Source organism: Ylistrum balloti, unplaced genomic scaffold (genome assembly GCF_031769215.1).
Source record: "Ylistrum balloti isolate Yb309-2 unplaced genomic scaffold, AGI_CSIRO_Ybal_v1 Utg370590, whole genome shotgun sequence".
Lineage (NCBI taxonomy): Eukaryota > Metazoa > Mollusca > Bivalvia > Pectinida > Pectinidae > Ylistrum > Ylistrum balloti.
Genome location: NW_026782366.1, coordinates 2,157,097 through 2,180,465, shown reverse-complemented (window position 1 = coordinate 2,180,465; position 23,369 = coordinate 2,157,097). Strand labels below are relative to the sequence as shown.

At 36.2% G+C, this 23,369-nt stretch overlaps 2 protein-coding genes across 2 annotated transcripts; both read right to left on the bottom strand.

Annotated features, from left to right (window-relative positions):
* Positions 1–5,218: 5,218 nt before the first annotated feature.
* On the bottom strand, positions 5,219–7,008 carry LOC132556816 (protein PML-like). Its single transcript, XM_060221261.1, is given in 2 exon segments — positions 5,219–5,253; positions 5,256–7,008. Coding segments are annotated over 2 exon segments (1,788 nt in total).
* A 5,765-nt stretch (positions 7,009–12,773) lies between these two features.
* LOC132556768 (E3 ubiquitin-protein ligase TRIM8-like) lies at positions 12,774–14,683 on the bottom strand. The gene is given in 2 exon segments (XM_060221209.1): positions 12,774–12,931; positions 12,934–14,683. Coding segments are annotated over 2 exon segments (1,908 nt in total).
* Between the last annotated feature and the right edge of the window lie 8,686 nt (positions 14,684–23,369).

The window sequence follows — 23,369 nt, the reverse complement described above, 5'->3', positions numbered from 1 at the left end:
TTTAATGGTGAATGGCTCATCGCATCCTATGCACAGAGGATTATCTTCGCCTTTCAACATATATGAATGTGTAGGGTATATAAGACCATCCGAAGACGGGCAAGGACAACTTTGTCCCGGTGGTTGTCTCTATCACATGGAGATCATTCACTGATAACAGGTTTAACAGAGTGCAATTTAATATTGGTATTTGTAATCCATTCCTCCGGCCACTGAGCTGTTAAAATTTGTTTAATAAATGGTTTAAAATCGGTAAAATGGAGTTTAAAAACAACAGGTGGTAGCAATAAAGCTTCCTTTACAGCACGATCTGCTTTTTCATTGCCTGGTATTCCCATCTGCCCAGGAGCCCAGCAAAACGCAATACGAAAATGAAAGGCAAGTTCATAATATTATATTAATGTATTACGAATGAAAATATTTTTGATATTTCTATTGCCAAGACTTTGTTGAACAGAAAGAGAGTCCGAATGGATTACAGCTCTCATTACTTTGTTTGAATATATCCAAGGGGAGGTAGATAGATTGCGCTTCTGCCGAGAAAATTGAGACGTTGTCCGGTAGCTGGCATCCATAGGTTTCATCTTGTGCCTTACACAGCTGGAACAGATTCTATATTCTATCGGATGTTTTTAGAGAAATATTGAAATATTAAGGAGCCATTTGGGAGGAACGGTACTTTGCCAATTGGAGTAAGCTGGCTATGGCATGTCGAAAGCCAGTGCTACCTGTCAGCAATGTTGACCATAAGACTTTTGCAAAAATGCAGACTGTTTCTTTCAAAACTTTGACATGATCAATATCATGTATAAATCTACTGGACGCACTGACTACTCTCCATCTGAAGATGTTTTGACTGTTGCAAAAAGAGCAGCCTCTTTGTACATTGCAGAACATTAATGATTACTGTATCAAAATATTTCAGTTGGACTTGCCAAACATGAATAAATTACAACATAATAGGCCAAATTAAATCAATGTTTTTTATCTATTTAAAAAATCAAATTGGACACCAATTTTTTTTAATGGAATGAAAAGTGACACGAAAATTATCATGCTCTTCTCTGATTCGAGATATGAAATCAGGGAAATCTCCCTCATGGGAGGTTTCAGAGGTTGTAACCTACATGTATTAAGGTCATGAAATATAAACAGCTCTAGCGTTTTCAATTACATATTATACCTCTCATTATCATATGACATTTAATTGAACAATATGTCGATTGTTTTGTAATATTGTTTTCGGCAGAAATACCACATTTGTAGATTGACTAATATCAGAGACGTATATATACGTCTCTGCTAATGTAAAGCAAATGTATCTACTTTTATTCAGTGTCGCTGAGCCTGGTATTATTACAGAAAAAAACCAATAACAAAGACATATCTCCATTCTGACAAAGCATGATAAATTAAGAAAGCTTTATCAAAATACACAAGAATCATACCAAGACAGTCTGGTTCTTTAACATATCGGTTCCCCTCCAGGTATCCAAGTGCGGTACATGTGGCCTGTAACTCCACATGCATCATGACAGCAAGGTCTCTGGTAGCATCAACCTATATTCTTAAACGAAATTGTTCTGGTAGATTTAAATAGTAATTCTGACTACTACAGTCCACAGTATTCACGATGACATCAGATGATAAATTTCGCGCCTTTATAAAAGCGCAAAGAAATCGTTGTCTCTAAGACGCTTTTGGCTTGACTAACAAACAGAGCCGATTGAGTTGTTCAATCCGGAAGGTTTTGGGTTGCGAGACATCTGCCCGTAACCAAATGGCTGGCGTTCATGTTTCATACGAAAGTCTATGACGATAGATCGTAAAATAGATAAATGAAAATTATTGTTTATGTAAAGACTGTGTTAAACAAATAATAAATATATTCACAAATCTATCAGCAGTAATATCATGGGAACTACCATGCAATTCTGATCTGAAATTCAGTTCAATAGCATTTGATATATTCAAGTCTTAATAGTAACAGTGCTATATTAAGGTATGTACTCGGTACGGTGTCTGATTCCTGAAAGTAAATAAATATTTGTAAAAATCTATTAATAAATTATTATAGATTTATATTTGAGTAATGATCGGAAAGTGCAGATAAAAAGGACTTTACACGGATTTATTTGGCACACATAAGTCTACGGGAACACCGTATGCTTACTATTATGTCTAATAAGGGTGAATACAGACATTAGTTAGCTGTTCCGATAAACAGTTTATTTGGATTAAACTAGGACAGTGTTTAAACTGCAGAACACTGTTATACATATTGTACAACTCATTTTTATGAACCGAGCCGTAATCTATGAGAAAAGGAGGAATGCTATCAATAACGTAACAGAACATATTCGTTATCTGCTCATGAATCACTTGTTGTGTTTTCCTGGGCGGTATGAATAAATTATTATTATGCTCGCTATGTCCATATTAATGGGGGGAAATGAACAGCTAAATATAGCTAGAATATTACTATGATCGCTATATCCATATTAATGGGGGGAAATGAACAGCTAAATATAGCTAGAATATTACTATGATCGCTATATCCATGGGAAACATCTCCGTTTTAGGATCAGGTGGAGATTCATTATGTAATATATGGGTACCAGCTGAGCGTCGATATCCCATACACGCTTTATGTCAAGTTAATAAACCTTACCATTGAGGTATCATATGTACAATATCAAGGTATGTCATTAGTACAACGCTTAATATAGGGCAATTTTAAGATGCACAGAAAACATGTTGTAAATCAGTTAACAGATGCTCCCAAAGTAAAACTTCTGCGGCCTTAATTATTGTAATACTTGTCCTGTTGATGTATTTGAGCGATACACAATGTCTTCTAGAGGACAACCAGATACATATAAACATACCAAAATGATTAATAAACTCCAAAATAAACACAGACGTTACCTTCCTTGTCAACAACTCCATAAGGCCATTTCACCAAACCAGCTTTCAACACGTCAGCGTGTCTGTTGTCAGATGACAACTTACCAACAGCCAAAGTTCCAGGAATATCCGTGTAACGAGTGGTATATAGAAGTTGGTGCTTAGAATCATGCGACACTGCAAATACTGTATAAGAACTGTCTTGTAAAGTATGTGTTGTACCGTCCTTAGCTACACTGAGAACGTTGTAATCTGGTCTGACGATGAATTCACCATCTCTGTACGCTAACCCGTAACATATCTTTCCCGTGTTTATTTTGGAAATCAGAGTAAGTTTGTTTGGCGCGACTGTTAACATACTAATAGTTTCAATACCATCAATACACGCAACAGTTTTTCCAAGACATTTTGAATTATTTTAGCTCTGTCTCTTTGATGGTTTCTGGTTCCGTCGCATAAAAAACTTGTAAACAGTGTGGCTGGCAGGCTTTGTGGTATATTGGAGAGTCAACGAATGGTGATAATGTGGTGTGTATGTGTGGCCAGGTGAACTATTCAATAATGTATTTTATATTTCAGTTGATTTACTGTATTTTACGTTAGTGTACATGTAGGTCAAGTTGTGTCAAGTTATTATGCAAATTGGGGTCTAAGTATGTATTGATGAATTTTTAGAGTATAATTGCATTGCACCCTGTATTATGTGTAATGCAGAGTAAGAAATTATATATATATATATATATATATATATATATATATATATACCCGTACTGGTGAGGTATATGGAAAGTGGTAACCACTTAACTGAGTATCAGTGTTGTATATGTTCTATGTATAGGTATGGTCATGAGACCTACCTACCTAAGTATTGTTCAGTATTACCTGTACTGTCCATGTCTTGTCTGCATGATATTTGTATGTAATGTCCATAACTAACTTGACCCATGACATGACCTTTTAATTGACCTTTTATTTTATTGGCTGTATTTTTGGAGGAAAAGTTCTTTGTGTTAATTGTCAGAAGGAAAAGAGCCTTAGTTGGAGATAGGTGTGTTTCTCACCACTCAGAAAAACGGATATATAGACAGAAACTAAACCTTTTTTTGGTACTCTCCCAGCAGATCACTTTGAAGCGTATGATCCTCAACCCATAGTCGAGGTAAGCACAATAGCTTATCTTAGTGTAATTTACATTTTGTACTTTAATTTATATGTGAAATGTGATTGTGTACTATTAATAGCCGGCCAGTGAATTCTATTGTTTCATAGTTCATGTTGTAAATTGTATATTTGATCAATGTAAGGTAGATATGGATCATATCCACTATCTTGATAATTTCTATATATCTGTATGTGTGTTTTTTTATAGTTGAGCAAGTGGATTATCTCCCCTTGTGGTATCAGATATATAGGGGTAATACTTGTCTTTGTTTTATTATACACATGTATGTTATTTACCACTGACAAGTAAATCTATGTATAAGATAGTGCTATTGAGAATGATGTAGGTTTGTATTGTTATCATTGTGTTATGACATGTATTTTTAATTGTGTATTGTAGGTTCAATCTTTATATGCTACTGTGTGGAAAAGCTCATTAAAATGAACGAACCCGACCTGGTTGTCATAGTCATTTACTTAGATCATGAGCAACCCGGTTACATATGGGATGGGAGTTACAAGGTCATACAGCCTATCGGTGCATGTATTTCTGCTGTAAAATAGAACTTATTTGGTTACCACCCGTTAGATTTCTTTTACAACAGATTTGGGTTTGAAGATAAACCTAGAAAATTCCATATCATTCTTCCTTATTCAAACCCCATCCTTTTGAATACTTTGTAAATACATTCTTTAAATTGCAGGTTGACATAATTTGGGAAGAGAAAAAGAGTACTAAAAATGTATTGTTTCCGGTCAATGTTTTATTCAAAATATCAATTCATTTGCTGTAAGACATCACTAAAAGTGCGTTTATCATCAACGCGCTAAGTATACGCCTTGATGTAGTTAGCACTGCACAAAAGTCTACGAAATGTATAACAACACAGACAGCTACAGATGTCCACCCAACCAATGAAACTATATGGTTAACGCTATTTACACAGCGTTTACAATTCAAACAAGTTGGAACACCGTTATCTTGTTACGTTGTGAAGCACTAATATCTGTTATAGCAAGCTTATCATCATATATGGATATTGCCTCTGGGTTAGTGATCCCGTCCTTTGCCGTCAATAGTTCCCGAACGTTTGTTCCGTCCGCTGACATCTGTATCACGTTTTGTGACTGGTAACCACATACATAGACGTTACCTTCCTTGTCGACGTCAACTCCATAAGGGCATTTCACCAAACCAACTTTCAACACGTCAGCGTGTCTGTTGTCAGATGACAACTTACCAACAGCCAAAGTTCCACGATTAGCTGTGTAACGAGTGGTATATAGAAGTTGGTGCTTAGAATCATACGACACGGCAAATACTGTACGAGAACTGTCTTGTAACGTACGTGTTGTACCGTCCTTAGCTACACTGAGAACGTTTTTGTCTGAACTGACGATGAATTCACCATCTCTGTATGCTATTCCGTAGCGTACATTTCCCGTGTTTATTTTGGAATTCAGAGTAAGTTTGTTGGACGCGACTGTTAATATACTGATAGTTCCAATACCATCAACACACGCAACAGTGGAGTTATCTACCATACATATACCGTAGGGACGTTCATTTACCTTCATCACGTCCACAACATCTCCTTCTGGATCGATTAACTTGATCTTCTTGTTGTTGCTATCTCCCACCACGATTCTACCATTTGGGAGGTAAACAACTCCACGGGCACAGCAATCCTTCATATCACATGAACATTTGATATTTACTTTTCTTAATTCTCTTACACCGCACTCTGATAGAGGTTTTGTTAATCCCCTCCTATCAAGTTGCTGCTTTCGGACAACGATTTTCCCCAAATTCAGCGTTTCGCCCAGACTTGTCAGGTCGACTAAACCTTCATGCTGAATGCTGACATGTGATATAGGTTTCTGCATCTGATCAATTAAATCCCTGCATGACTCGACCTCCGACTGACCTCGCTGATATAGCTTGATCGTGTCCATACAGTCATTCCTCTGTCTGTTTGTGGAGGATAACTCCAGTGTATTCTGTATAGCAACTCCCAGTCTTTCGCATTTCTGACAGGATAACGTTAAGCATTCTCTTTCCTCTTTGTACTTCGATATTAGCTCGTCTGTTATTCCTTTTTTCATCTCAGCAATTCGTTTCTCTATCTGTTCATACTGGTCCTCGATGTTCTCCATTGCTGTGTCTCGGTCGTCAGCAATGCTTTGAAGCCTTAAACCAAAATCCTTCACAAGTGACTGCATTGCCTCTTTTCCTTGTTGTAGTGATTTCTTGATCTCCTCTAGCTGGTTACTACCGATCAACTTCTCACAGTAATCTTCTGTTGTTGTCACGTCTTCACATCGTCGGTGACCTACAGTAATACATTTACTACAGCAGATGGATTTGTGGTCCCCGCAATAGAAATCCATCTTTTCCTTGTGTTTTTCGCACATCTTATCCGACTGTTCCAAAAGAGAATGGTTCGATCCAGTTATATCTACAACATCGCAGTTGATGTGAATCATGTCATGGAAATCTTCTTTACAAGGCTTGCAAAATACAGACTGGTTGGTTTTACACCAGAACTGTGCAGCCGTCGTATTTCCTTTTCGCTGACAGGGCAAACAGTAGTAAGGTTCTGCCATCTTGTTTTTCCTCTGTATCATCTCAATGACAACATTGTCGCTCGGAAATTGTTTGGCCCAATTCTCTCTGTCTTCTGATTGGTTCATTGGGTGAGTAAGCTTCCTACATACTGGACAGATGAAGGAAGCTGTTGCACCACTCTTCCTCGACACCTCGTTCACGATATAGCTGGTCAAGCATTCCTCACAAAAAGAATGGTGGCACGGTAGAGACCTCGGCTGTCGTATTTGTTCCAGACAGATGGGGCAATCGAGGAAATGTAAGTCAGACAAGATAATGTTGTCTGCGGACGGAGGGTCGAGCCGAGTCAGTCGGGTTCCACCTTCTGCCATAATACTCTTACTCTGATATACGTGGTCGTCTTTCTACAAAGCAATAACGAACTTTTGTAATACAGAAAAGTCATAGCTTCGCACTCGTTTCAATTTACTGATAGGTCTTACTTCGTCTGTTTAAAGTTTCTCGCTGTACTGAACCTTCAACATTTTTGAAGCAGTCTTAGCCTTAAACACAAAAATGATTTTCCCACCGTAAGTTTCGTGTATTTCCATGAAAATGCATTCCTGTTCTCATTTACTGATACAGGAAGTTAAACTCTTTAGATAGTCTTGAACTCAAAAATCTCTCTCGTTTTTTGATGTGTTGAAAATTGGTTCCAAGAAGCATAAAGTGTTTGAGAGGCATACAAAATACGTACATTTGTACATTTCATTATAGGTAATTCAGTAGGCACCTAAGAATGAAGGAGAGTCATGGTAATATATGTACGCAATCAAGCAAGGTTGAAGTGCGATGTGGTAGTCATTAAGCAGATTATTTAATTACTTTTATTACTTACGCCAACACGTTTATATAGTTCGAAGGATTCTGACTATGTATCCGCGATTTTACGAATCTCGGATAGACAATCAGAACAATTCGGATTAATGTTTACACTACGTCGACAGTTACTCTTTCGGTTTCCATATATCTATCATTCAAATCAAAATGTTGAGCATATTCAATTACTAAATTTTTCCTCTAAAAATAAACGAACAATATAAATATCATTATTTTACCAACAGAAATCTACCTAATATCGTTAAGAGTTTTGTACAAACAGTAAAAGTGATGTTACCACTTCATCATACCTCATTCCGACTCGGGGTCACATCTGAGATAAAATCCCATTGTACATTGTAATATCACGATCTATATGCCGGGTACATGATATCCGGATTTGCCAACTAATGCTTGTGAATAAAACATATATGTTGGAATCGTCACAGACTGTTACTCGGTCCCGGAGAACAAAGGTACTTTATAAAATTTTATACAAACCCACATGAAAACGTAGTTTATATACACTCAATTTTATCATCAGTTTTCCCCGTAGACTCCGATGATAAACTAGAAACAATGCCGTTGCTTTACGTATTACATTTTAGTTCAATATTTTAGATATAAGTTCTACCACAACCTTACCTACCGCAAAAGGCATGTCGCTTAATAACAGTAAGGACATCATTATGCAATGCATTGTTTTTACAGTACTTTTCAGAAATCAGGAAGCTATTTAGATAGTACCTTGCACACAAGTGTAAGTAAAATAAATATTATATTGATATTGTAATCTGTCGTCATTTCCATAGTGAAAGGAGTGTACACAACAAACTGTAAACATGGCAATGATTTACATTATCGTTTATCATATAACATCTCAGTTACAAGTTAAACTCCTGTAACTGCTGCAAAATGGCTCGGTAAAAAACAAAAACCAAACCGAAATAAAATGAAAAATCTAAAAGTGGAAGCAGCGGCCTATATATTTTATGTACAAAACCTCTAGATACAGAAACAAAATCAACACAGGATATTATTATTTCAGGGGAAATTATACGGCCACGAAAGAAGAGTTACAGAAAGTAAAGTGGAAAGCTCCATGGTATCAGGATGCTTTGGAAGCATGGTATACTTTTTCAATTTGTTTAGAATATCTGTCCCTTACCGAAGAAAGGGAAAATTCATAATAACACCAAAACATTATCATTCAGTAAAAAGGGTATCAAGAAAAAAAAGAAGAAACACATAGAATGGTGAAAAAAACATGTATTTTCGTTCGATTCCACATCTGTAGAGCAAACTCTTTTCTTGAAATAATCGGATTATCTTTTACGTACATAAAGGAGTCAGTGTTCCAACAACTATTCAAAGTTTTAGTCAGGCCACACTTGGAATACAGACCAGATGTTTGGAATCCGTACAAACAAAAAAAATTCAAGTAATTGAAAATGTCAAAGAAAGGGCAACCAAACCCAATGCTTAGGGGTTATCCATTCAGTGGACGTCTGAGGATACTGAAACTTCCAACTCTAAATTTGATGAAAAGTGACTTCCAATCTATTAAAATTCTATACAAACGAACGAACACGTGATCACAACTTTAAAGTTTTACAAATGTCGTTCATTGTAGATAACCAAAAGGGAGTTGTTGATATGTTGAATCATCTGACCACATACATTATACATGCAAATAGAATTATTTTCTCATAACTGCCTAAGAATTAATGCATAGCGTCATTGATTACTTGTCCAATTTGCAGAATCCGCCATCAGAATGCCAAAATCATTCCAGAAAACCTAGGCTATAACCTTTACAGCTGATTGAACAGTCTTTGTCTTCTTTGGTGGAGTGAACCAGTGTGCTTCCATTGTTTAGACTGTTGTTTGACCTCTGGGGTGAAATGATGGACCCACGTTTCATCCAAAGTTACAAACATTTGCTGGAAGTTAGCAGGATCTGACTCTAAAAGGTTAAGATTAGCAATAAACAAAAGTTCGTCTTGTGTGCTTCTTATCAACTGTCGGAAGTCTTGGTACCAAACGAGCTGAGAGCTTTCTCATTGCAAGATCTCCCTAAGAATATGTATTCTTTCCTGTGAAATCCCAACTGCATTAGTTATACATCTCACTGTAACTCGCTCGTCAGCCATAACAATATCATGGACTTTACTGACCATTTCTGGGGTTGCATCAGTAACACGCCTTCCAGGACAGATCTGCCTACCACGCTAAAATTCCGCCACCCATCTTTTCAGTGTATCATATGAAGGGACATCATTCCCTAGTGATTCCCTTAGGTGCTAGGCCTTCGACATAAACTGACCAAATGACATAACTCTTCGAGTACACAGCCTTGAGTAGTCAGTGAATAATAGAACTGAAAAAAAGGATATCCCTGCTTAACTTCTTCAAGACAAGACTCACAACTTATCAATTAGTCCTCGTAGTCCATCAAGGGTGTATATGTATTATATACATTTGCACATTATTTCTAATTTCTGAGTTTAAACAGTTCGATGATAAGATAATCTGGCTTTAATGTTGCTATAGTATGATATAATTGATGGATCGTCATATGTTCGTGTTCTTCAGTACCATGACACTTTCAAAGCACACACTGTCATTATGACCACAGCTGACGTAATTGATGTAATACTTCCTCATATAACAAGCACTCACGAGAATATAGAATATAGATATACAAATGTTGTAATTCTAAAATTAAGTGTTTCAGTTTCACATGATGTGTTCAAATTTCAATTTTTCGAATTTTCATACTCGGCCCATCTGGCCTGGTTGTGTTGACGACGATCTTCCAATCTACCAGAAATCACCCGTTCGTCGTCCTGTTGTTCAATGATGACATTTGACCTGTCCTAATTTGTATATGTATGTCGATCTTGGAAATGTAACATGTGACATTTCTATATTGTAAAAATGGTTCAAATCTAGGTTGTTCGAAAAGACAGGACTTGACCCGGTTTTGATTTTCGTCACAATCGTCTACACGAACATCATATACTTACAGTTAATTTGTTTCTTTTGTGTGTGTTTTGTTAACATTTTGACCTAGTTTTTCCGGAATTGAAGTTTTGAATTATGTTTTTGTTGCAATGTTGGTATTTTCTTGATTTTTTCAAAGTGTATCTGTTGAAAAAGTATTGGAAATATCGAATAGGAGTGGTTTAGATAATTGGAATATGAGTTTACAACTATGTGAATTACAGACTGACAGTGCGGTTATCAATGTTGTCCAAACTTCAGAAGTTTGAAAACGAGATATAAGGGGCAATTACTCCATGAATAACAGACGGGAAAAACCGGTCATCGTACTTGTCCGAGTGATCAAGGTCATACACATTCCAATCAAGTTTGAAGTTAATCTGTTTCATGCTGATTGAGATTTTTAGCGGACACTCTTTCGGTAAGTGAATAAGCGACATATTTCCATCGATTATGGCCCGAAAATTACGGTGATCGAACTTCCAACTATTATGTTAATGAACTTCCCTATGAAGTTTTAGGTTGATCCAATATACTCATGTTATCGAGCGGACATCGAGTGTACTCTCCTGCCCGTTCACATGATAACATAATACGACCGGTCTTCGACGGGCGTATAAAACACAAGTCTATTGATGGTGTGATTGTAGATAAATTGATGTATATTTTATGAGACTATTAATTTGTAGATACATTTAGTAGAAAAACACCTCCGTTTGAGGAGGGAGTGAAATTAATTCATTATGTAATATATGGGTACCAGCTGAGCGTCGACATCTCATACACGCTTTATGTCAAGTTAATAAACCTTACCATTGAGGTATCAATTGTACAATATCAAGGTATGTCATTGGTACAACGCTTAATATAGGGCAATTTTAAGATGCACAGAAAACATGATGTAAAACAGTTAGCAGATGCTCCCAAAGTAAAACTTCTGCGGCCTTAATTATTGTAATACTTGTCCTGTTGACATATATGTACGATACACAATGAGGATAACCAGATACATATAAGCATACAAATATGGTTAATAAACTCCAATTTAAAAAAAAAAGTGCCGTGTAGTACTTCTATTCCCTGTAAAGATTCACGTGGGCCTATTCATCACATGTTTTGTTTTAAGTGATAAAATTTATGGAAATAATGTCTTGGGCGATTTCTTTATATTGCAACGTTTAAGGATCGTCTTTTGAACACATTTTGAATTTTAGTTCTGCCTCTTAGATGGTTGCTGGTTCTGTCGCATAAAAAAAACTTGTAGACAGTGTGACTGGCAGGCTTTGTGGTCTATTGGAGAGTCAACGAGTGGTGATATTGTGGTAAGGTGGGGTGGGAGTTTACAGGGTCATACAGCCTATCGATGCATATATTTTTGTTGTAAACTTATTTGGTTAGCACCCGTTAGATTTCTTTTCGTTATTTGGTGCAAGTTTGGGTTTGAAGAAAAACCTAGGAAATTCAATGCCATTTTCCTTATTCAAACCTCCCGTTCTTTTGAATACTGTGAAAATACATCCATTAAATTGCAGGATGACATAATTTTAAGATCAGTACTAAAATGTATTGTTTCCGCTCAAAGATTTATTGAAAATATTAATTCATTTGCTGATAGACATCTGTAACAAAGCCCCTCGAGAGACAAGTATAAATCGCAGGTTTTCTTCTTGACAGGTATTTTTAATCTTCAGACAGCGAGGTCACATACAGAGTGGACAGGTCGATGGTCAGGAAAGTGGAGTCTGGCGTGCTGCTTGAATCAGACTCTCTACTTACAATGATGATGATGATGAAGGTTTCTCGTCTCCGTGACTCTGCCCGTTGCCGGGCATTGTCCAATCAACGTGTGACGTGGGAAGGAGGGGGGACTAATTAGAAAGTAATTGGTCGTACTGTATCTCGTACTGTTTACCACCTATTAACATTTGTTTAGTACTCTGGACACGATCGTTTCAATGACCTATTCCTAGAGTTATCAATTACCATTATAAAGTTATTATGAATAATTACATAATGACCTCCCAATATTGACTTTGTTACACATCGCTAAAAGTGCGTTTATCATCAACGCGCCAAGTATACGCTTTGATGTACTTAGCACTGCACAAAAGTCTACGAAATGTATACCAACACAGACAGCTACAGGTGTCCACCCAACCAATGAAACTATATGGTTAACACTATTTACACAGCGTTTACAATTCAAAAAAGTTGGAACACCGTTATCTTGTTACACTGTGAAACACTAACATCTGTTATAACAAGCTTATCATCATATATGGATATTGCCTCTGGTTGAATGATACCGTCCTTTGCCGTCAACAGTTCCCGAACGTTTGTTCCGTCCGCTGACATCTGTATCACGTTTTGTGACTGGTAACCACACACATAGACGTTGCCTTCCTTGTCGACGTCAACTCCATAAGGCCATTTCACCAAACCAGCTTTCAACACGTCAGCGTGTCTGTTGTCAGATGACAACTTACCAACAGCCAAAGTTCCAGGAATATCCGTGTAACGAGTGGAATATAGAAGTTGGTGCTTGGAATCATATGACAATGCATAAACTATATAAGAACTGTCTTGTAACGTACGTGTTGTACCGTCCTTAGCTACACTGAACACGTTGTTGTCTGAACTGACGATGAATTCACCATCTCTGCACGCTAATCCGTAGCATATATTTCTCGTGTTTATTTTGGAATTCAGAGTAAGTTTGTTGGGCGCGACTGTTAATATACTGATAGTTCCAATACTATCAACACACGCAACAGTGGTGTTATCTACCATGCATATACCGTAGGGACGTTCATTTACCTTCATCACGTCCACAACATCACCTTCTGGATCGATTAACTTGATCTTCTTGTTGTTGTTATCTCCCACCACGATTCTACCATTTGGGAGGTAAACAACTCCACGGGCACAGCAATCCGTCATATCACATGAACACTTGATATTTACTTTTCTTAATTCTCTTACACCGCACTCTGATAGAGGTTTTGTTAATCCCCTCCTATCAAGTTGCTGCTTTCGGACAACGATTTTCCCCAAATTCAGCGTTTCGCCCAGACTTGTCAGGTCTAAATCTTCATGCTGAATACTAACATATGCTATAGAATTCTGCATCTGATCAATTAAATCCCTGCATGACTCGACCTCCGACTGACCTCGCTGATATAGCCTGATCGTGTCCATATGGTCATTCCTTTGTCGGGTTGTGGAGGATAACTCCAGTGTATTCTGTATAGCAACTCCCAGTCTTTCGCATTTCTGACAGGATAACGTTAAACATTCTCTTTCCTCTTTGTACTTCGATATTAGCTCGTCTGTTATTCCTTTTTTCATCTCAGCAATTCGTTTCTCTATCTGTTCATACATGTCCTCGATGTTCTCCATTGCTGTGTCCCGGTCGTCAGCAATGCTTTGAAGCCTTAAACCAAAATCCTTCACAAGTGACTGCATTGCCTCTTTTCCTTGTTGTAATGATTTCTTGATCTCCTCTAGCTGGTTACTGTCAATCAGTTTCTCACAGTAATCTTCTGTCGTTGTCACGTCTTCACATCGTCGGTGACCTACAGTAATACATTTACTACAGCAGATGGATTTGTGGTCCCCGCAATAGAAATCCATCTTTTCCTTGTGTTTTTCGCACATCTTATCCGACTGTTCCAAAAGAGAATGGTTCGATCCAGTTATATCTACAACATCGCAGTTGATGTGAATCATGTCATGGAAATCTTCTTTACAAGGCTTGCAAAATACAGACTGGGTTATTTTACACCAGAACTGTGCAGCCGTCGTATTTCCTTTTCGCTGACAGGGCAAACAGTAGTAAGGTTCTGTCATCTTGTTTTTCCTCTGTATCATCTCAATGACAACATTGTCGCTCGGAAATTGTTTGGCCCAATTCTCTCTGTCTTCTGATTTGTTCATTGGGTGAGTAAGCTTCCTACATACTGGACAGATGAAGGAAGCTGTTGCACCACTCTTCCTCGACACCTCGTTCACGATATAGCTGGTCAAGCATTCCTCACAAAAAGAATGGTGACACGGTAGAGACCTCGGCTGTCGTATTTGTTCCAGACAGACAGGGCAATCGAGGAAATGTAAGTCTGACAAGATAATGTTGTCTGCGGACGGAGGGTCGAGCCGAGTCAGTCGGGTTCCACCTTCTGCCATAATACTCTTACTCTGATATACTTGGTGGTCTTACTACAAAGTAATAAGGGAAGAATACAATACATACTTGTCACAGCTTGAGTTGGTTACATGACGTCTGTCAATAGGTTTTGGCTAAACCTCTAACATTTTTGAAGCAATCTTAGCCTTAAACATAAATACTTTTCCAAAGTAAGTTTCGTGTTTCCCTTGTTTCATTCAGATTGTATTGAGCTTAAACATCAGGCCCCAAGAATAATAAAGCATTAGGTAGGCAACGAAAATATATACATGTTTATTTACAATTGCTGTGTTTTTTCCCTAATAAAACATAAGAATATCGACTGTGTTTATGTGATATATACGTCTCTGAATACATTAAGTCCAGAACGTGCTAGACGATGACGTAACAACATTGGCGTAGGAATCCGCCTCTCGATGAATGTGTGTTGCTATAGTAATTATTGAACATAATTATGTTTTGTTTTTTTAAAATAAAAGTTCTGTAGATAAAATTCCTACACACAAACCATTCCATTTGCATGACCGATTTCCTTCAGAAAACATTATTAAATTAGTTGAAATCGACGAACTATTGGTTTGGTTTCCATGGAGGAAAAAAGTGGGCGGAGTCTAGCTGTCTTGGCAGCTGTTCCCGGAATTCAACGGAATGGAACGTCGCTTACACTTTCGTATTGAATTACTTGGAAATGGCGAAACTCAGTGTTTTACTGGATTATTTTTGAAAGTAAAAATTGTAAGTAAAAGATAATCCTTAAGTATTCAACATTGATTTGGACACATGTTTATGACGCCCAAAAAGTTTTGACTATCTATCTGCGATTTTACTTTTGTCCTGGTCGCGGATAGACAGTCAGAACCATTCAGACTAATGTTTATACTACGTTGATAGTCACTCTTTCGGTTTCCATATACCTATCACTATAATCAAAATATTTAGTTTATTTGACTCCAAGAAGATTTTTTGTCTATAAATAAACGAACAAAATAAATGCAATTATTTTAACTACCTTGTAAAGACTTTTAGTACGTACAGTAAGAGTAAAATTATCGCTTCTTCATACCGCAATCCGATTCCAGGTCACGTCTAGGATAAAATTTCTCATACGATTACATTATAACACTACGAGCAATATGCCGGGTACGTGATATCCGGATTGGTCAACTAATGCTTGTCAATAAAATAAATCAGGTGGAATCGTCACAGTCTGTTATTCAATACTGGTGAACAATGGTACTTAATAAAATTATGTACTAACCTACATGAAGACGTAGTTTATCTACAGTTATACAGCCTATCGATGCATATATGTTTTTTGTAAAATAGTACATATTTGGTAAGCACTCATTCGTTTGTGTGTTTGTGTGTGTGTGTTTTTTTTTTACAGAACGGATTTGGCTTGGAAAAAACATCTATGAAATATAATATACTTCATTTCATTAAAATGCTGGTTGACAAAATTTTGGAAGAGCAAACAAGTTTCCGCTCGATGTTTTATTTAAAATATCAATTCAGTTGCTGTTAGACATCGCTTAAAGTGCGTTTTATCTTCTTAATATAGGCTTCTTAATATAGGTTTAGAAAGCACTGCACATAAGTCTATGACATGTATAATGACAACTACACGTGTCCATCCGACAAATGAAACTACATGATTAACCGACAATCGGAATTACAATAGACCACCTAGTGACCGGAATATTATTTACACAATGCACAATTTAAACAATAGGAACATTGTGATCTGATTAAGCTGTGATCGGTTAATATTTGTCAGTACAAATCTTATCATCATATATGGACAATGGTTGAATGATACCGTCCTTTGCCATCAACAGTTGTTCCGTCCGCTGACATCTGTATCACGTTGTTGGATTGGTAACCACACACATAGACATTACCTTCCTATTTCCATAAGGCTATTTCACCAACCCAACTGCCAACACGGCAATGTGTCTGTTGTCAATTTTATCATCAGTCTTCGCGGAATACTCAAATAATAAGAAACAATTTCATTGCTTTACGAATGACATTTTAATTCAATATTTTGGACATTAATTTTGCTAAAACCAGAGGAAAGTCGGTTAATAATAAGGACACAATAACCCATTGTATTGTATCTAATATTGGACGTCGCTGGCTATACCTTTTATAAACCTTTTGTTTTCCTATGTGAATTACACGTGTTTCAATTTTTTAAAATTACGAAATGAAGAATTTTTGTTCTGAGCGAAATCAACACGAGATACGATTATTACAGATGAAATTACAGGAAGTTTTACAGAAAGTAAAGCGGACGTTCCATTTTATCAGAGTGCTTAGGAAGCATGTACTACTCTTTTTAATTTGTTTAGAATATATGTTGATAAATGCATACCTAAGAAAGGGAAAATTCGTAACAACACAAAAACATTATCGTTTAGTAAAAAAGGCACCAAGAAAAAAATTTAAACATAGAGTATGAACAAAAACAAAATCAGCCCAAATGTATAAGGAATATTCAAGATAAAAAGGCTGAATGGTAGGTCAAGAAAAGATGAAACTTAAAACGGGAATGACGGACCTAAACGGACCAGAAGTCAGTCTGATGAAGTTATCTACAAGTGATTTAGGAAAGGCAGATGTACTCATAGGTTTCTTTCTCAGTGTCTTCACTAAAGTACCAACAGGAGCAACTTCATGAACTTGGATGGAAACAAGCCATGCGGACAAGATGCATTGCACCCTAAACCTTGTCCCCTCTTTACCGATGACACAAAACCTTATTACAAATAAAGAAGATGTAGATATTCTACAACCGGATTTAGATAACCTCCAAAAGTGGTCAGATGACTGGTTGTTAAAGTTACGTTAAAGATACTGAAACTTCCAACTTTAAAATACCGTAGGATAAGAGGGGATTTAATCAATGATATTTTTGATAGAAAACCCGCTTCCAATGTATTAACAATGTATACAAACGAACTTTAAACTTTACAAATGCCCCTGTACATGACCAAGACGGAACTTTTTTTCATTAAGAGTTGTTAATTTGTGGAATCCTCTGTCCACACAAATTCTAAATGGAAATACATTGAGAGAATTTGCTGGATGAACAGGACCAAGAAATATTCTAATAATTCTAGAACTATAACTTATATTGATTTACGAGGTATTAATATCAGTTATGTTTATATTCTATTCTTAAATGTAATATTGATATTGACACATAGGCTTTTAGCAAGCGTATATAATTTTGCTATTTAATATGTTATTAGATAAAAAATACTTTAATAAATCTCATATGAGTGCTAGATTGGTTTATCACATACAAAAATTGTACCTGAAATACTAAACATTTGTGAAAATCAGCATTTGATTACACTGACACAAAATCTGAATATGGACATTGTCGCTGGTAGATTTTTTCTTTGCCGACGTCACAATCAATTAAAGGCAATGGAGCAATGACGAGACAGAGGGGACCTGCAGTCATTCGCTATGTCATATAACATGTGTTTTATAACAAAAATGTATGTTATACGTGAATGTTATGTTAAACATTATGTTACGATAAACTAATTTGAGGTAATATGACCTTTTCTGCAATCGTTTTGTTTAATGCTTGTTTGGCTATGGAAATTTACACTGCACAAAGGAATATATCAGAGAGTACAAAATATAAATTTTTCGTGTAAGTTATAATCTTAACCAACGGACGGATGAACGGATATGTATCAAATCTTTCTGACATTTTATTGTTCAGTCTCGTAATCTCCTCTAACGAATCTACCAAATCAACCAGTCGTGCTGCATCTGCACTTCCTTTTACAACTGTACACTTCTCAATTAATCACCTCAAATTTTAGTTCATCAGGTTTGTTTGTGTATATACATTTGCACATTATTTCTAATTTCTGAGTTTAAACAGTTCGATAATAAGATTATCTGGCTTTAATGTTGCTATAGTATGATGTAATTGATGGACCGTCATGTGTTCGTGTTCATCAGTACCATGACACTTTAAAGCACACACTGTCATTATGACCACAGCTGACGTAATTGATGTAATACTTCCTCATATAACAAGCCCTCACGAGAATATAGAATATAGATATACAAATGTTGTAATTCTAAAATTAAGTCATTTTAACATTACACAATGAATGCCGAGTAAGTACTAGGTGTGATTTCTGCTCTTCGTGATGTTATTCTGATGCCTTTCTACACACCAAGGCGTCAAAGCATATTTTTCTCGAAATGTGTTTCAGTTTCACACGATGTGTTCAAATTTCAATCTTTCAAATTTTCATACTCGGCCTATCTGGCTGTTTTGACGACGACTTTCCCGTCCATCAGAAATCACCCTTCCGTTGTCCTGAAATTCAATGCTGACATTTTGGCTTTAGCACCACAAACGTTTGCTATATAAATATATATCGATGTCGACCTTGGTAATGTTACTGTAACATTTATCTACTGTGAAAATGGTTCAAATCTACTCTGTTTCCGAAGCTTAAAGCAACCGAATATGATTTTCTATCCCAGAATTCACGAAACAGACTACGCATTCTTCTATCTTTGTTAGATTGTTTTGCAATTGTATTATAGTCTCGAGCAAATTGCAAGCTATTAACCTGCAAATGCTGATATATATTGCACAGTGTTCTCGTTAAGGTATGTGGTGACATTCTTCACTTTACTGTCATCTTAATTTCATTTCACGATGAATCATGTGGATAATGGTGTGTAATCGGTTTGCAATTAGTCCACATGGATGATCATGTTGAAACTGGGCCTCCTTTTAGTGACTGGGGGTACCGCACTGAACAACATGCGGGAGACCCATCATATGTCATCCAGAGCTATTCGGATAAAGTGTTTTATCCAAGGAAACAACAAGGTCAGTACAGATCGGTGTGTTTCTCAACTTCTATTGTACTTAAGGTGGTTTTAAAGTGGAAGAAATGAGGAGACATTGATGGACATCGATGGCTTGATGACTCTAGTATATATCTTATTTTGGTATTCAAAATCTCGAAGCAACACATGTCATAACAACGTCGACAACCATATATCGTCATTTGTAGCGTCGCATTGTCGTTTATAGATATATGTTTACACTAACAGGAAAGATGTGTGATTTATAAAATTAATATCATCCAGACGGACAAAGCTGTCAATAATAAATGATTCAGTCCAATGCTTCAGTACGTCGTTACCACGTGATTGCAATTGCAATACATAGATTCTAGATACGAAGACGGCTTCTGGGCAGATGTTGTGACGTCACACCTGCGATGTTGTTGGAGGTAAGTATAGATATTTACTTGTTATTTATTTATTTTTAATGAAATAAAAAAAAGATTCCCTACAGGAGCATCACATGTATATATTTGTATCGTTTTGTTGGTATTTTGTCATTATTGTTGATAAAAATCATCGATATCAACATCCATATTATTGTGTAAGCAGTACCAACTTTTGTTTGTGCCTCCTTATCAGGCATAACAACTTCTCAATGTTATAAGTTATGAAATAATTTGCAAATGATAATTCTTTTTCCATGTAAAATTAATATTCATCATAACGATAAAGTTTATAATTGCCTCTATTTTCCCTCCATTTGTTATATCTAACAATATCACGCAAACTCTCCAAACTCGGGTAATAATTTGTTTATTACAAAATACTGGGGCATTGTACAATACAAGAAAACGTCGAAATTTTGCTAATAAATAGAATATTGAAATTTCATAAATGCTGGTTAAAGAAGTTGAGTATCTAGAGAATACTGTCTTTGATTAATAGTTCGTTAACCTCTCGGTACATAAAACACGACAAGATTTAGAGCATAAAATACAACTTCGTAAATCACATCTTTAAGAATATTGAACAAACATTTTACTATCTAAATCACAATATATTGAATATAAAACAAAAGATAATGAACATACTAGGGTACTAGATATTGCCCGTTTTACACACCACTGACATCAAGATTCCATCTTTTTCGAAAGAATTACTTCTAACTTCCACTTGTTGTTTTAGAAGTAGTTGCTTAAAGAGCCAGATCTAAATATTTTTTTCATATTTTACTGACTGGAAATGTTGTTGTATACTAATAGATAATATATAAATAAAGACTTGTATGGAATGATTAACAAGGTTGGATCTAAAGAAAGTGATACTGTGGGCAGAATGTTAATGTAGTCACTCTCAGATATGTACCTCGAATGAAAATCAACTTATTTCAACACAGCGGATGAAACAACATTTTTATGACAAATATATCCACTTTCGCCTTGGATTAACACACAATATGTATTAAAAATAGCTTACATGTATATAAACATTACTTTTAGCATTCAATGTTTAAGACTTATTGGAAACTTAAGGCCATTGTCCAACCAGTACAATATATTTAATCACATAGAACAATGTACATGATGATATTCTTGCAACATAGGCTATGCACATCATAGAAAATATGTTTTTCAAACAGGGTAGAGAGGCCGGGTTATGACGATGGCTTGTCATTTATTATGTTAATCATTTCCAATGTTCTAATTAGAAATGAAAATTAACGACACGACAGCCTTACTCTATTTTTCTTTTCCCCCTATTTTTCGTTGCTGATGTCGCTGCAAGTTTATTAAAATAGAATGTAGAACACCAGATATTGCATTGAAATCCAGTACAATATACAACGGAATGATATTTCCCAATCTGGTTCCAGTTAACAATAGTGGTTTAATCCTGGTGCCATGGTCTTTATTTTGGATTAAGATTTTGTTAACATGTGAGTATTTTTTTTTCTTCTTGTCTTAACCCGGTTCACACCGGCATGGTCGTCCAATTCAACCATGGACTGACCAACTACACAACAGTTTGAATTTTACCCATTGCATCCTCTCTAAACATGCCGTTCTGAATCTTTCACAAAACAGGATACATACAAATAAGTTGCTTAAGGAGGACAGCCATGTGACAGTGTTGAGGACATTGCCAACCAAATCTAATTGTCTCTTTTGTAGTGTGTTTTGTGATAAACCTATCTCAGATATAAAATAATAGAGGGATGCTACAAGATTCGGCAATGCTGCCACGAGAAAAATACTCACGTTTGCTAGTGATATATGCACGACATGGGCGAGATTAGAAGAAGCTGCGGTCGTATGGTTCATTTCTTGTAAGTGCTGTCTTGTCTTTAAGTATTTTGTAGTCTTACGGATCCCAATAATCTCGAACATCAACAAGAATAAGCAGGGTAAACCATGACCAATTAGAGTCTTCATTAAGAAGGAAAAATTGTTGGCATAACCCATCCAACGTTTACTGGTGTCAACCGGCAGCACAATTAACATGGTAGTAACTTCTCTGTTATAAACCTCTTTTGATTGTATTGTTATAGGATCCATACTACCAACAACTATAATACTAGGAATGTGTATTACCAATGAAACACAAAAGCAGACAAAAGAATAGATTTGACAGTATTTTGGTTTTAGATACATATTCACCTTTAAGGGGTATGAAATAATGAAACACTTCTGAAAAGACATTCCTAATGTTATAAAAATTGAAACACTATGAAAGAAAGATGGTAGAATTTCGATAGTAATAAGTATCAAGATACAGACGTTGTATGGAATAAAATCATTGTAACATTGAAATGTGATAAAATACAAGATGACTGGCAACTGGAATATGACCACAAAAGCATCGAAAATGGACTTCATGCGTAAGAAAAATACATTACAATTAGCCGACATACTTTTTGTGAGAATTAAGAGTACGAACCCATTCGTTAAGATTGTAACGCTGCCAATGGCAGGTAAACTATAACGATAATGATATTCATTCCACGGAGTGTCAAGATACCGTGCTTCTATGCTTAATACGTATTTTTGTACGTAGAAGTACTCGTCACAAATATAAGAGAATCTATTTCCTTTACAAAACAACTCCAAAAACCTCCAGTTGGTAACATCTTTGTCAGGATTTGCAGCTTCGAATCGTTTCACTGTATTAAAACAGTTCCAAAATTCCACAGAGTTTGTGTTGTTGTAGAACTCACAAAATCCGAACGCTCTTCCATCTTCCTTTGCACATTTAGTATAGTCTGGTAACGCACTTTGAAAGGACCATTTTTCACAAAAATCTGCTACTTTTGACAATAATTTCAAAACACTTTGTATGAATGGTAACGATACTGAGCTACTTAGCAAAAATGCCTCTGTTAACAAGTTAATGCAAAACTCAAAACGCTCCACTCCTTTGTGGTCCTGGTTCCATTCCCTACACAACGAAACAGTTTGATTCTCCATGCTTTGTTTGATCCAAATTTAACCGGTTGCCTTGTCAATGAAAACAGATGCCGTTCTATAGAATGATGTAGGTATGTAAATGTTTGAAACGTTTGAATCTTATTTGAAATGATAAACTTTAATGCCAGATTCTCCACCAACAATTTTCATGAAGGGAAGCCTCACTAGTTGAAACGGTACAGGAGATTCTCCATAGGTTGCACTCATTATATACCGTAAAATTGTTCTATCATCAGCCACGCCTATCTTTGAGTTACGTACAGCTGTGAAGTCATCACCTGATTGGGTAATTCACGCCTTTTCGAAGTTTACAGCTCGTAGCATGTGCAAGCCACACTCTTACGTAAACTCAGTCATGAACGTTTTAGTCGCCCTT